This window comes from Dendrobates tinctorius, unplaced genomic scaffold, assembly GCF_039654945.1.
Source record: "Dendrobates tinctorius isolate UK_male_01 unplaced genomic scaffold, ASM3965494v1 ptg000301l, whole genome shotgun sequence".
Lineage (NCBI taxonomy): Eukaryota > Metazoa > Chordata > Amphibia > Anura > Dendrobatidae > Dendrobates > Dendrobates tinctorius.
In genome coordinates this window covers 988,520-1,005,433 of record NW_027361968.1, presented here as the reverse complement: position 1 = coordinate 1,005,433, position 16,914 = coordinate 988,520, and the positions used below count along the sequence as shown (strand labels likewise).

Here is a 16,914-nt window from a genome sequence, read left to right as displayed (position 1 = left end):
CTTCAGTGTGTCTGTGTAACACCACCTCGTGCTTGGTCCGCACATGTTTCCACATATTAGTGGTATTGAGGTTGCTGACATTTTTCCCTCTTTTGACTCTCTGATGACACAGCTTGCATTTGACAAAGCAAATGTCATCTGCAACTGTGTCAAAAAAGGACCACGCACTGCAAGTCTTGGGAGTGCCCGTTTTGCCTTTTGAAAGTGGAATGCTCCTAACGGGTGCCGAAGTGGAGGCTACAGGCAGCCAAGTCTGCCCCCTCCCTCTCCCTCCGGTTTTGGCCGTTCGGGGAATCTCTTCCTCAGAGCTGCTCCCACCACCTTCCTGTTCCTCACGCCATGATGAGTCAAGGACCTCATCATCTACACTCCCCTCTTCAAACACCTGCTTCTCCTGGGTTGTCTCGTCAGCACCGTACGCAACAGAAAGTGGCAATTGTGTCTCGTCATCATCTGATGCGTACTGAGGTATGCTGACCATAGGCACTGGCCCACCCGCCTCTTCAGATTCAGAGGGACAAAGAAGTTGCACATCACTGCATACTCCCTCTTCTTCACATTCTGGAATGCTGCTTGGCTGGCCCCCTCTTTCCAAACCAACAGATTCCGAGAACAGAAGTAGAGACTGTGATGGCTCCTGTCCAGTGCTCTCTGACTGCCTAGGCACTTTGGCAGGTGGTGAAGAGACAGATGGTTGCTCTTCGGTGCTGTGGCCCTGAGAGGATGTGGAAGTAATTGAAGTCGATGCGTTAGCTGCCATCCATCCCACAACGGCTTCAATTTGTTCCTCCCACAGCAGTGGGGTACGGTGAGGTCCTACAAAGCTGCACATAAAGGACTATTGCCTGCTAAAACTGGGGGATGCTGACTCACTGGTGCCAACAGCAGGCACAGAATCCCCACGTCCTCTCCCTGCAGAATCCCCACGTCCTCTCCCTGTAGAATCCCCACGTCCTCTCCCTGCTGAAAATCCACGCCCACGTGCCTTACTCCCTGCTTGGTGAACTTTGTTGTTTTTTTTTTGGGGAAAAATAACTAAAATGATGTGACCAAAGATTTGAAAGTGAGAGTATCACCAACTTTCTGGAGCTATTACAATGTAGGTAGGTAACCTACAATGCAAAAGATGAGGCTCCAAAAAAATTGGGTAATACTAATTTGGCTGCAGCTGAAGGGCACAAGCCAGAAAAAAGGCTCCTCTATCTACTCCTATATAGTGTTTGCAACCAACCAATGTAGATGGATATGGATGGATGCACACTTATAGGAGAAGAAAAAATGAGCTGCAATTAAAGAAAAATATGTGTGAGGCAGTGACGCACGCTGAGCAGCCTACAACCAGACGTAGCTGCAGGACACACTACTTAGCGTGAGCTACACTCACACACAGAAAAAATTAATTAATGGAGATTGGAAAAGACTTAGTGTACATAAAAATCCCCTTAAAACACAATTTTATTAATGATCATAAAAACACACCTTCCCAGTGACGTTGAAAAAATGTCAAAAAATAAACCTAGTATAAGGTGCTGCATAGCCCTACATTAAGGCCTAACTGATACCTTCCTAACCGTGGAGGTTGGCACCCTAATAGTACGATATTGGCGCCCCCACTCAACGAGGACTATCCCTCACTTCCCTAGTGATCCCTAGTATCACAGAGAGGAAAACAATTTCAAGATAGAACAGTAATGAAAAGATCAGAATGCCCTAGGACTTATGCAGACCAAACAAATAATACAACAATAAAACATAACCCACATCATGATATCATGTGACCCACAAAAATAGCAGCTATTCTCACTTGGAGAGATAAACATCCTCAGATACAATCAGCAATAAATGAAAAGGTCACTTATCATGTCTCATGGGGGACCCTCAACGCGTTTCCCCGCCGTAGCGGTTCATCAGGAGGAATAGTCCTATCAAAAATATTGTTGCTGCTTCATGCCTGATACCTTCAATAATAGTGGCACCAGAAGTCTAGGAAACCGGATTTAAATAACCGGTGTGATTGTTTTGCATACCACCCACTATCCGGCAGTCCAATCGGTGTGAAGATGCAAATAACTGAGAGCCAGGTGCGCAGCAAAAAGTATCATATACCTGAGAGCCCGCCGCTGCATTCAAAATTCAAAGCGGAAGAAGGGGTCATTAGCGTGCGTTCCACCGTGGGGCGTATCCAATATGGCGCCCATACTTCCGGTCGCGCAACCCCCTCAACGGGTTGTAGCCTCCGGAACCATCCTGTGCGGGCAGAGCGGAGGGGAATCAAAGATGGCGCCGGCACTTCCGGTCACATGTTTCCCCTTAGCTCCCGGACACGCCCATAGATACCAGCAATGGGCGCATCACCAATGTGGGCCGGACCTTTCGATCACATGCTTCCTCCCTGCTCAATAATGTAAACAAACAGAGCGCATCATATGAAATCGCCAGGAGATCAAGAGTCTGCCCGTAATACAGTGTCCCACAGATTTATCGCAGTAAGGATGACCCCAATAAATCTAGTAGTACCAATGTCCTCATATTCGGCATAATGCTGCACATCAGAAATTCAAGAAATGTAGAAAAATAAAAGTGCATATTGCTATGCGATAAATCAAATCAACCATCCAATGTGGTCCATGCCATACAGGCATCATCCAATATGCCATACATATAGAACCCCTTATCATAACCCCCATAACAGAAAAAGGGGGCAAGTTCAACCAACCAGAGACTCAAAAGATCATAAAAAACAGGCATATGAGATGCATTCATTCATCCCATTAGGGAAAACCGATTGCAGTCTGAACATCCATTCACACTCCCGTCTCAAAATTAGATTGTCCAGATTACCTCCCCTAGCCCTTGGTTTGATTAATTCTATCATATTAAAGGTGATGTCACCCATTCGACCCTGATGTATACCATTGATGTGTCTGGCGACAGGAGTATCACGTTTATTTCTGATATCCCCCAGGTGTTCACCCACCCTCACCCTTAATTCTCTAGTGGTTTTTTCAACGTCACTGGGAAGGTGTGTTTTTATGATCATTAATAAAATTGTGTTTTAAGGGGATTTTTATGTACACTAAGTCTTTTCCAATCTCCATTAATTAATTTTTTCTGGTTTAAGTTTGTTCTGATATGGCCAGCTTCTTATCAACCCCAATTAATACTGAACTGTGGGCACAGGATGCCAACCAGGTGTTTTCTACAAATCCATTACTTGATAATTCTGATAGCCCCTCTCTTAAAACTTTATTTAAAGACCTCTATCATGCCTACAAGGAAAATATAAAATCCTGGTGGGAGATAAGGGGGTTGGAAAGTTACATTAAAAATAAAATTGTACCCAAGGGCTTACGTATTAATATACAGCCCTCTCCCCGAACGGCCAATCCTGAGTTTCTTGCTAATTGGACTAAAGAGTCTGTTGAGTCCTCTACTCGTTTTATGTTACTTCTCCTAACTGAGGAGAAAAGGTTGTTTGAGGAATCTACCAAAAAGCTAAATGATCTAATTGAAAAGGCAAAAAAATTTAAAACTGATCCAGATTTTGTACGAAGGGAGGATATTCTTCAAACATCAGTCGAGAAGTTTCAGACCAATCTTAAGGATCGTAAACACTTACAATTTACACGTGATCTGACTGATTTTAAAGAGAACAGGGCTTACGGATATCAAGTGGTAAATCAAACTGAGGTATCTTCCTCAGATATTGATACATCTGACACTGAACGAGTAGATAACTCAAACAATCTCCGGGGAAGAAGTGGACACAATAGGCCGAGATGGCGTCCACCAAGAAATCAGCACAGACAAAGGGATATGGGGGGAGGGAGGGGGGTACAACATTCCTCCTCGGGATCATCATCCTCTATATCACAATCTTTTTTGGACAGAGGTCCAACAGTAGGATACGACCTGAGGAGAAAAATGTAATTGACCAGGGGCAAATTATCAATCTGTCATCATATGAATTGTCTAAAGATGAATATTGTGTGTTGCAGAAGGGTCTTAATTTTGTACCAACTAATACATTTAACTGCTTTAATTGGGTCAAAGATCTGAACTTATTTTGTCGCAATCTGAAATGGAAACTTTTCTTTAAGCAGCATGATCGTGAACAGTGTCTCCAACTGGGTTTAGCTGATGAAGACCTAGAGGGCCTGGAAGCTCTGACTAGTCTCCTAAGGGAAAACGAGCAACCACGGGGTTTGGGCCCCTTCACTACTCTGAAAAATAGGAGCACCAGGATGCCACCTAATAATGAGGCTTTGAGCATTGATATTTTTACCAAGATGGTGGAGGAGGATCTCCGTAAAATTGCAAGTATAAATCAGAGTCATCCATCTAATCTTTCTCGTTCTGAAGAGTTGGCTCTTGAGGGCCTTGAAAAAAATGCCAGAATAATTATTAAAGCCTCGGATAAGGGGGGCAACCTGGTGCTTCTGGATCATAATAAATATAGGGCAATGTGCTATGCGCTCCTGAATCATGAGGACACATATGAGGTCCTACGGGATAATCCAACATCTGGATATAAAAATGAGTTATTATCTATTCTGAGTGAAGCTAAAGAGAATAGGGTGATTTCGGATAATGAATTTCGATTTTTATTTCCGAATTCCCCCACAATAGCAACCTTTTATGCATTACCAAAGGTTCATAAGGGGTTTGAACCACTTAAAGGTCGCCCTATAGTTTCTGGAATAGACTCGCTCACTCAGAATAGTGGTGTATATTTGGATAGAGTCCTAAGACCATTTGTGACCACATTACCGTCCTATATACGTGACACATCACATTTGTTGAATCTGTTGGAGGGTGTTGTTCTGGAGGAAAACACCCTGCTGGCGTCTATTGATGTGGAGGCACTGTATAGTTGTATTCCACATGAGTGGGGCTTGAAGGCGGTTACCCATTTTCTACAAATGAGAGCAGTTGAGTGTCAAACACATAATTGTTTCATTAAAAAATTGTTGGGATTTGTTCTCACCAGGAATTACTTCCTCTTCGATGGTAAGTACTTCCACCAGCTCAGGGGGACTGCGATGGGGAGCCCCTGTGCCCCCACGTATGCTAATATCTTCCTGGGCTGGTGGGAGGAAACCCATATTTTTGGGGGGGAAGAGGAGTGGTGGACTCCGTTTATCAATCTATGGGCCAGATATATCGATGATATTCTGATATTTTGGTCTGGCCCTGAGTCAGATTTTCTTCGTTTCATTGAATATATCAATGGGAATATAGTGGGACTTAGATTTACTTCAGAGTGTCACACCACAAGTATTAACTTCCTGGATTTGACGATTTCAAAGAATGGTGATGGAAGGATTAGTACGTGTACCTATCGGAAGCCTACTGCAACAAATAGTCTGTTGAGATGGACAAGCCATCACCCGGAACCTTTGAGGAGGGGGATACCCAAAGGACAGTTCCTTAGGGTTCGAAGGAACTGCACGGAGTTGAGTGTCTATAGAAAACAAGCCAATGACCTATATAATAGATTTAGAAACAGGGGTTATCCCCCACGTTTCCTGAATGGGCCATGGCATGAAGCATTCATAGCGGATAGGCCCTCTCTCCTCCAGTCAAAAAAAGAAGATACTGTCAGGGACACTGTTGTCAGACTTATTGGCACGTATGATGGTCAGTCAGACAGGGTGTACCATGTTCTTAAAAAGCACTGGGGGATACTCTTAGCTGACCCGAACTTGAAGGGGCTGATACCACCTAAACCCTCTATTACATATAGAAAAGGGAGATCTATAGGGGATCGGCTTGTGCACAGCCTCTACCAAAGACCCAAGGGAACGGGTACATGGTTAGATAGAAAACCTTTGGGCTTCTTCAAGTGTGGGGACTGTACTAAATGCAAATATATGCTTCAATGTAAGACCTTTATGAGTTCACACAATGGTAAGACCTTTTATCTGAGGGATTTTGGAAACTGTAAATCAACAGGTCTGGTCTATAAGGCCACGTGTACCTGCCCATTGGATTATGTGGGAAAAACCACTAGAGAATTAAGGGTGAGGGTGGGTGAACACCTGGGGGATATCAGAAATAAACGTGATACTCCTGTCGCCAGACACATCAATGGTATACATCAGGGTCGAATGGGTGACATCACCTTTAATATGATAGAATTAATCAAACCAAGGGCTAGGGGAGGTAATCTGGACAATCTAATTTTGAGACGGGAGTGTGAATGGATGTTCAGACTGCAATCGGTTTTCCCTAATGGGATGAATGAATGCATCTCATATGCCTGTTTTTTATGATCTTTTGAGTCTCTGGTTGGTTGAACTTGCCCCCTTTTTCTGTTATGGGGGTTATGATAAGGGGTTCTATATGTCTGGCATATTGGATGATGCCTGTATGGCATGGACCACATTGGATGGTTGATCTGATTTATCGCATAGCAATATGCACTTTTATTTTTCTACATTTCTTGAATTTCTGATGTGCAGCATTATGCCGAATATGAGGACATTGGTACTGCTAGATTTATTGGGGTCATCCTTACTGCGATAAATCTGTGGGACACTGTATTACGGGCAGACTCTTGATCTCCTGGCGATTTCATATGATGCGCTCTGTTTGTTTACATTATTGAGCAGGGAGGAAGCATGTGATCGAAAGGTCCGGCCCACATTGGTGATGCGCCCATTGCTGGTATCTATGGGCGTGTCCGGGAGCTAAGGGGAAACATGTGACCGGAAGTGCCGGCGCCATCTTTGATTCCCCTCCGCTCTGCCCGCACAGGATGGTTCCGGAGGCTACAACCCGTTGAGGGGGTTGCGCGACCGGAAGTATGGGCGCCATATTGGATACGCCCCACGGTGGAACGCACGCTAATGACCCCTTCTTCCGCTTTGAATTTTGAATGCAGCGGCGGGCTCTCAGGTATATGATACTTTTTGCTGCACACCTGGCTCTCAGTTATTTGCATCTTCACACCGATTGGACTGCCGGATAGTGGGTGGTATGCAAAACAATCACACCGGTTATTTAAATCCGGTTTCCTAGACTTCTGGTGCCACTATTATTGAAGGTATCAGGCATGAAGCAGCAACAATATTTTTGATAGGACTATTCCTCCTGATGAACCGCTACGGCGGGGAAACGCGTTGAGGGTCCCCCATGAGACATGATAAGTGACCTTTTCATTTATTGCTGATTGTATCTGAGGATGTTTATCTCTCCAAGTGAGAATAGCTGCTATTTTTGTGGGTCACATGATATCATGATGTGGGTTATGTTTTATTGTTGTATTATTTGTTTGGTCTGCATAAGTCCTAGGGCATTCTGATCTTTTCATTACTGTTCTATCTTGAAATTGTTTTCCTCTCTGTGATACTAGGGATCACTAGGGAAGTGAGGGATAGTCCTCGTTGAGTGGGGGCGCCAATATCGTACTATTAGGGTGCCAACCTCCACGGATAGGAAGGTATCAGTTAGGCCTTAATGTAGGGCTATGCAGCACCTTATACTAGGTTTATTTTTTGACATTTTTTCAACGTCACTGGGAAGGTGTGTTTTTATGATCATTAATAAAATTGTGTTTTAAGGGGATTTTTATGTACACTACACTCACACACAGTCAGAGACCTCTCAGACAGCCGTGAACAGTGCAGCTAAGTGGGCACTAGCACTGACTGGCTGCAGAAAGGCTCCGCTGTGTACTCCTATATAGTGTTTGCAACCACCGTAGATGGAGACGGATGGATGCACACTAATAGAAGAAAAAATGAGCTGCAATAAAAGAAAAATGTGTGAGGCAGTGACACGCTGAGCGGCCTACAACCAGACGTAGCTGCAGGACACACTACTCAGCGTGAGCTGCACTCACACACAGTCAGAGACCTCTCAGACAGCCGTGAACAGTGCAGAGAAGTGGGCACTAGCACTGAAAGGCTGCAGAAAGGCTCCGCTGTCTACTACTAGTGTTTGCAACCAACGTATATGGATACGGATGGAAGCACACTAGATAGAATTTTTTAAAAATAAGCAGCTCAAAAATAAAAATATGTATGAGGCAGCAGTGAGGCACACTGGACGGCCTACAACCAGACGTGGCTGAAGGACCCACTCCACATCGTGAGCTGCACTCACACAGCCCTTGCAGACAGCTGTGAACACTGCTGCTAGGGAAAAGCAAGCTCCAGTGGTGGTTTATGTAGCCTGGGTAAAGCACAATATTGTTTTGAGAATCGCTATTTCTAACTGTCCCTCACAGTCTTCAACAGCAGCCTGTCCCTAACTGAATTCACAGCAGATTGACCAGAAATGGCGGTGGCAGTGCCTTTTATAGTGCATCATGACATCATTTCAGCAGCCAATCACAGCCATGCCAATAGTTAACATGCCTATATGCCTAACAGGATGTGCCCACACTTCTGAGGATTCCCATTGGCTGAATCAAAGCGAGCGGGCTGATAGCATTATGGGAACTTCCGATTCCGGTATCCGATATGAAAAAAGTATCGGAAGTCAGTATCGGAATTCCGATACAGCTAATATCGGCCGATACTTGCGGTATCGGAAAGCTCAACACTATTGAACACTACTTAGTGCCAGTTCTAAAGACCTTCTTTCACCCAATACATCCATTAATGACTACCTTTATCTGGGAAATAAAGAGAAGGCTGGTAGTGCAATAAGAGACTGCGCTGCTGTGGTAGAATTTAAGGTATCTTTATTGCCAACGCATTTCCTGAGCCAGTCCCAGCTCACTTCATCACTTGCCCTGATGAAGTGAGCTGGGACTGGCTCAGGAAATGCGTTGGCAATAAAGATACCTTGAATTCTACCACAGCAGCGCAGTCTCTTATTGCACTACCAGTTTTCTCTTTGTACCAAGTTCTTGGACCTCGTGCAGACTGCTGCAGCTGTTTTATGCGATTATAGGTGTTGTGACTCTCACAACCCTATCAGGTGAGCATAACACTTGCTGTGCACTCATCTAATTTCCATACAGACCTACGCATTGGAAGCGCCCTGTCTCCTCCTTTTCTTTATCTGGGAAATGGCAGACCTAAACTACAGAGACTCCAAGACCATGCGATTTATGCTTTAGCCCACATGTATCTTTATTATTCCACCGGCCATCTACAATATCCAAGCTCTTGGATTCTGGTGAAAGATAAACCCATCTGAGAAGCACAGTTGACGCATTACCTCAACATTAAATCATTATGGGCCTTACAAGAAGGTACATATATTATTACCCCTATATAAAGAAGCATTACAAGAGAAGAACTGAAAAACTCTCTGAATTTGTTGGCCCTCACGGAAACCTGGATTCAGGATTCTGACACTGTCTCTCCTGCTGCCATTTCCCATGGTGGCTTACAATTCTCCCATTCCCCGAGACCGACAAATAGACCTGGTGGTGGAGTCGGCATACTCCTGTCCCCACAATGCACTTTCCAGGTCATCCCCTCAGTTCCATCACTCTCATTCCCTTCTTTTGAAGTCCACACCATCAGGCTCTTTCGTCCCCTCTCCCTCAGAGTAGCGGTCATATACCGGCCCCCAGGCTCACCCACCCACTTCCTGGACCATTTCTCTGCCTGGCTGCCGCACTTCATGTCCTCAGAACTACCAACCCTTATCCTGGGAGACTTCAACATCCCCATTAACAGCCCCACTTCCACATCTGCATCCCAGCTTCTATCACTAACCACTTCTCTAGGCTTCTCTCAGCTCTCAACCTCTGAAACACACAAAGACGGTAACACCCTGGACCTGGTTTTCGCCCGGCTCTGCTCAATCTCCTACCTAGATAACTCACCGCTTCCCCTCTCTGACCACAACATTCTCTCCTTTACACTCACAAATCCTCGCTCACCCCAGCACCCTCCTACCTACCATTCAGTCAGAAATCTACAAGCCATTAACCCTCATACACTTTCAGACTCCCTACACTCATCATTGTCCCCAATCTCTTCTTTGTCCTGTCCTGATCTGGCTGTACATCACTTCAATGACACTCTTAGAAGCACCCTTGACCAAGTAGCTCCCCTCACCCTCAGAACCTCCAAACACAGAGTGAAACAGCCCTGGCTCACATCGCAAACCCGATTTCTCCAGCGATGCTCTAGGTGTGCTGAACGCTTATGGAGGAAAACACACACACCAGAAGACTTCATACACTTCAAATTTATGTTAAGGACATATAACTCTGCCCTTCACCTCGCCAAACAGACCTACTTCACCACCCTGATCTCCTCACTATCCAACAACCCCAAGAAACTTTTTGACACCTTTCACTCCCTCCTCAGGCCAAAAGCACAAGCCCCTATCACAGACATTTGCGCTGATGACCTGGCCTCCCACTTTATAGAGAAAATAGACAATATCCGTCAGGAAATCCGCTCCCAATCACCAAGTTCAGTGACTCCCATCCCTCCCTGCATTTCCCCTGGCTCACTCTCCACATTTGCTCCCATCACAGAAGAAGAAGTCTCCAGGCTCCTCTCCTCTTCTCGTCCAACTACATGCACAACCGACCCCATTCCCTCACATCTCCTCCAGTCTCTCTCCCCAGTCGTCACAACTCACCTAACTACAATCTTTAATCTCTCCCTCTCCTCTGGCATTTTCCCCTCCTCCTTCAAACACTCTATCATTACTCCATTACTAAAGAAACCCACCCTTGACCCATCCTGCACAAACAACTACAGACCAGTCTCCAATCTCCCCTTCATCTCTAAACTCTTGGAGCGCCTGATATACTCACGCCTTACCCGTTACCTCTCCACTCACTCCCTCCTAGACCCTTCACAGTCCGGTTTCCGCCCCCTACATTCGACAGAAACTGCACTCATCAAAGTGACCAACGACCTTCTGACAGCAAAACGTAATGGTGACCATTCTCTGCTCATTCTTCTCGACCTTTCTGCAGCTTTCGACACTGTTGACCATCCTCTCCTACTCTCTAGGCTCCAGTCACTAGGCATTAAGGACACTGCTCTTTCCTGGTTCTCCTCCTATCTTTCCGACCGCTCCTTCAGTGTTCTGTTTTCTGGCTCCACTTCATCTCCTCTTCCTCTCACTGTTGGGGTACCTCAGGGCTCAGTCCTTGGCCCCCTTCTCTTCTCTCTCTATACAGCCCCAATTGGACAGACCATCAGCAGATTTGGCTTTCAGTACCATCTTTATGCTGATGACACACAACTGTACACATCATCCCCTGACCTTACCTCCGCTGTACTACAGAACGCCACTGACTGTCTGTCTGCAGTCTCCAACATCATGTCTGCTCTCTATCTGAAACTCAACCTCTCCAAAACTGAACTTCTTCTGCTCCCACCATCTACTAACCTCCCTAAATCTGACATTTCCCTCTCTGTGGGTGGCACCATAATAACACCCCGACAGCAGGTGCGCTGTCTGGGTGTTATGTTCGACTCCGATCTCTCCTTCACCTCCCATATACAATCTCTTGCCCGCTCATGCCGCTTACACCTAAAGAACATCTCTAGAATCCGCCCTTTTCTCACCATGGAAACAACAAAAACTCTCACTGTCGCCCTGATCCACTCCCGCCTAGACTACTGTAATGCTCTATTAATTGGCCTCCCTCTCACTCGACTCTCCCCTCTCCAGTCTATCCTTAATGCAGCAGCCAGGGTTGTCCATCTGGCTAATCGTTTCTCAGACGCGTCCGCTCTTCGCCAGTCGTTACACTGGCTGCCAATTCATTACAGGGTACAATTCAAAGTACTTGTTCTCACCCACAAAGCTCTCCACAGTGCGGCACCCCCTTACATCTCCTCCCTCATTTCTGTCTATCGGCCTAACCGACCGCTGCGCTCTGCAAATGACTTTCGACTAACCTCTGCCCTAATCCGTACCTCCCACTCCCGACTCCAAGACTTCTCCCGTGCTGCGCCAATCCTCTGGAATGCTCTACCCCAAAATATTAGGACCATCCACAATTTGCATAGTTTTAGGCGCTCGCTCAAAACACATTTGTTCAGAGCGGCCTATCACATTCAGTAATCAAAGTCATGTTTGTGTGTGTGTAGCCCATTCACTATCTCCATCTAACCCCCACCCCCTGAAGATGGCTGGACCGTCATTGTAAATACATCATTGTAAATACAAACCTGTGCTTTGTATCCCCCCCACCTCATTGTAGATTGTAAGCTCCACGAGCAGGGTCGTCTTATTTCGCTTTAATTATTGTATTGTTAACGTTGTTACTTATGACTGTTGTGTTTGAAACTGTTCAACTGTAAAGCGCTGCGGAATATGTTGGCGCTATATAAATAAAGATTATTATTATTATTATTATTAGAAGGCATGTAAGTCACTCGAGAAATGTAATGCTTGAGGAGGCTGGATGAGGGTGGAGTTCTGGACACAGCTTGCGGTAACTATAACTATTTTAGATTACAATTTTTTTGGTTGAGCTGCTCCTTTCGTTTGACCAAATGCAAATCCAATTTTATATCCATGTTCAATTTTTTCATGGGTACCTGCAATTAAGACAAATAATAATTAGTCAATTACTTCATCTAAGTCAAAGAATATCAGTATACCCTCTGATTTTGGTGTACAAAACCCAAGACCCTATGCGTATGGTGTCAGCACTTTACATTCACTTAGTGTTCGCATTTCCTTGACTCAATTGCCTGCCAAAGGGAAATGGTAAAACCTATTAACTGAAGAAACTGACCGGCTTTGGTGGAAAGCGCTTGATAATTAATTCATTAAACTGTAAATTGTGCATAAGAATTATCTAACTCCTCCTACACTGCACAAAATGGGCAGACTGCTCCATGATTGCCGCCACTGTTTCGAGATTCGATGGTTCTGGTCAAAAGTGGTCAACATTGTATCAGCTGTAGTGGAAATCCCTATAGATTATCCAGGTGAGATACGTTTTTTGGGAATCCTAGATGAAGACTTTTGCTCTCATTATGACAGGATTCTTCTCAGACAGGCATTGTTTATAGCAAGAAAAGGTATCAATTTATGCGGGATGGGAGGGATCCCTCTTCAACATCTCAATGGAAAAAATAGTTGACTGTGTATTATCTTATGTGAATATCATAAACAAAAATAGAGGTTGTCCACAGAAATGTACTAACTAGGGGATCCAGAAAATAGTGTAGCTTACACTTCACTTAGTCCTCGGGGGCAGACCTCGCCAAGCATTGTCCAATTACTATGCTAGGTTGCAACACGTGTCTATGTGGTGGATTGTGCGCAGCATCACATGAGCAGTAAGTGTAATGCTCTACATTTTTTCATGTTACTTTACTCTTTAATAGAAATGTGTTAAAATATATTCGAAAAATGATGTTGAGTCATAGTAACCTATGGAATATCTGTTTGCATACCCTGTATGTAACTTTTATATATAATAATTACCTAGTTGACACAGCCTTGTATTATCCAGCCTACCATCCTCATCCAGCTCCTCCTCAGGTCTTGGTTATCAAGAATATGCAGAACAGATTGTGTCGGTGTGATGAAGAACATCAGCATCAGGTTTATATAGTAACCTGGACTGTGAGGAGAAAAAGCTGAGAAATAATAAAGAAGGGTGACCAGATAAAATACAAAGTATAGCAGTAAGAAACGCATCATCCTGTAGATGACGCTATTATACAGCGCCAGGCTGGCTTCTCCAGAAATCTGTGTGTTCTTGACCTTACGACTATGAAGCTTCAGGAAGCCGACAGTTAGGAGGGTGCTTAGTGCTGTACAGAAGAGTGGTAAAAAAGTCATAAACGAGAGGATTTTTGCAATGTTATAATTATATCCTACATAAGGTTGCTCTGAAGTCTCAGAGGTGGACACGATCAGCGAGTTATTCGTAGAAGACAACTGTTTGGGTGCAAAAAGCAACAAACCAAGCAAACTATTGGCAAAGGAAAACAACTTCACCAGTGTGATCTGCCAGGGGACAATAGAACTTATCTTCTTCTTGACCCAACCGAGATAGCCTCTTTGGACATTGACAACCTTAATGAAATAGTAGAAGCAGAGGACGGCTGTGAGTAACGAGCCGGAGCACATGCAGTATATGAAGAGCAAGGTGAAGATGACATTGTAGTAGGATGATCTGGAGAAATTGGGCATCTGGATGTTACAGAAGACATTAAAGGAGGACACAACGACGAAGAAGAAGCTGGAAATATTCAGAGCTGCCAGGATTTTCTGGGTAGGAGTTAAGCTTCTCTTTGTGTAGTAATCACGCAGAACGACAAACTCAATGAAAACATTGATGACCATTGAAACCAATGCTTCGAATGAAAGCAATAGCATACACAGTACAGTGACCGGGCTGCCGGCGGCAACACTCATGATGATGGGTGTCCTGGTGATGCTTCTACTGATCAACTGTCATAGCAGAAGATGCTGCATGGATGATGGATGTCCTGGTAATGCTTCTACCGATCAACTGTCAGAGCAGAAGATGCTGGATGGATGATGATGGATGTCCTGGTAATGCTTCTACTGATCAACCTTCAGAGCAGAAGATGCTGGATGGATGATGATGGATGTCCTGGTAATGCTTTTACTGATCAACCTTCAGAGCAGAAGATGCTGGATGGATGATGATGGATGTCCTGGTAATGCTTCTGCTGATCAACCTTCAGAGCAGAAGATGCTGCATGGATGATGATGGATGTCCTAGTAATGCTTCTGCTGATCAACCTTCAGAGCAGAAGATGCTGCATGGATGATGATGGATGTCCTGGTAATGCTTCTACCAATCAACTGTCAGAGCAGAAGATGCTGGATGGATGATGATGGATGTCCTAGTAATGCTTCTGCTGATCAACCTACAGAGCAGAAGATGCTGCATGGATGATGATGGGTGTCCTGGTAATGCTTCTGCTGATCAACCTTCAGAGCAGAAGATGCTGGATGGATGATGATGGATGTCCTGGTAATGCTTCTACCAATCAACTGTCAGAGCAGAAGATGCTGGATGGATGATGGATGTCCTAGTAATGCTTCTGCTGATCAACCTTCAGAGCAGAAGATGCTGCATGGATGCATTTAGGTTCCATCCAAAGGGAGAAGAAGCTGAGATTCTGCTGTGCTGGGTTCCTTAGATTCTGCCATTAAGGGAATAAGCTTCTACTTTGAATATATGCAAACCTCAATGGGGAGAAGGAACATTCTCAATCATTTGCTTTAATGTAAATGAGTTTTCAGAGAAGATTGACAGCAAATAATTCAAAGATTGGAAACAGAATTTACAATTTACACAATTGTACATTTACCCAAATTTTTCAAGATTATTTTTTTTTATGGAAATGGCTTGTGATACTTTGTAACTTGTGTTGTCTTGTTCCCTTGTTGAGGAGGCATCTCAGATGATGATGGTTGACAGTTCTAACCGCAGAAGATGACAGATCTCAACACCGTTTTATTATCCTAAGCTAAATACCACCTGGACACAGCATAATGAAGAATGACTTAAGAGTCTCAGCCATCATCAATGGTTATCGCCTCAAATCTAAAGGACAGAAATGAACAATTTATCATCTCTTTATTTAAATACTCAACTTTTTTTTACTTATTTCAGGTTTTCTATTTTTGTCATTGCTTTCAACCTCTTACTGCCATCGGACGGTATAGTACATCCGATGTCGGTCTCCCTCTCTTTGACGAGGGCTCCGGCGATGAGCCCACCTCAAAGCCGAGACATGTCAGTTGTTTTGAATTGCGATTCGCCCGCAGCTATCAACTAGTTAAATGCCGATGTCAAACTCTGACAGCGGCATTTAAGAAGCGCTTCTGGCCATAGGGCTGGAAATACGCACACCGGTGACCCGCGTCACGTGATCACAGGTCACCGGTGTGTCGACATGACAACCAGAGACCTCTATAGATGTTAATGCCGCTTCCTGTGAGCGCCACACTGTGGTCGGCGCTCATAGCAAGTCAGTAAATCTGCTACATAGAGGCGATCTGAGCATTGCCTCTATGTAGCAGAGCCGATCGGGCTATGGCAGTTTCTAGTCTCCTGTGGAGACTAATGAAGCATGCCAAAAGTTAAAGAAAAATAGTTTAAAAAATATAAAAAAAACCTAAAAGTTCAAATCACCAACCTTTCGCCCCATTCAAAATAAAACAATAAATAAAAAATCAAGCATATACATATTTGGTATCGCCGTGTTCAAAATCACCCGATCCATGAATGGAAAAAGGATTAACCTGATCACTAAACGGCGTAGCGAGAAAAAAATAAAAACGCCAGAATTACGTTTTTTTGGTTGCCCTGACATTGCATTAAAATGCAATAACGGGCGATGAAAAGAATGTATCTACACCAAAATGGTATCATTAAAAACGTCGGCTCGACACACAAAAAATAAGCCCTCACCCAACCCAAGATCATGAACAGTGGAGACGCTACGGGTCTTGGAAAATGGCACAATTATTTTTTTTAGCAATATTTGGAATTTTTTTCACCACTTAGATAAAAAAGAACCTAGACATGTTTGGTGTCTGTGAACTCGGAATGACCTGGAGAATCACAATGGCTGGTCAGTTTTAGCATTTAGTGAACCTAGAAAAAAGCCAATCAAAAAACAAGTGTGGGATTGCACTTTTTTGCAATTTCACCGCACTTGGAATTTTTTTCCCCTTTTTTCTACAGTAGTACACGACATGGTAAAACCAATGATGTCTTTCAACAGTACAACTCGTCCCCCAAAAACAAGCCCTCACATGGCCATATTGACAGAAAAATAAAAAAGTTATTTCTCTGGGAAGAAGGGGAGCGAAAAACAAAACCGCAAAACCGAAAGAAGCTCCGGTCATGATATAGTCTACAACTATTTCTAGAATCTTCCATACGTCTGGATAAACAGAATGAAGAAATGTTATCATTGAGTTAAAACTTTTGGAAGGAGGGAAATACTTGAAGATAAATCTGTTTTT

The 16,914-nt window shown here is 44.2% G+C and overlaps 1 protein-coding gene across 1 annotated transcript; it reads right to left on the bottom strand.

Annotated features, from left to right (window-relative positions):
* Window positions 1-13,380: 13,380 nt before the first annotated feature.
* Window positions 13,381-14,319, bottom strand: LOC141073421 (taste receptor type 2 member 40-like). Its single transcript, XM_073560613.1, has one exon. It carries the CDS (start codon window positions 14,317-14,319, stop codon window positions 13,381-13,383), a length of 939 nt encoding a protein of 312 aa, XP_073416714.1.
* Between the last annotated feature and the right edge of the window lie 2,595 nt (window positions 14,320-16,914).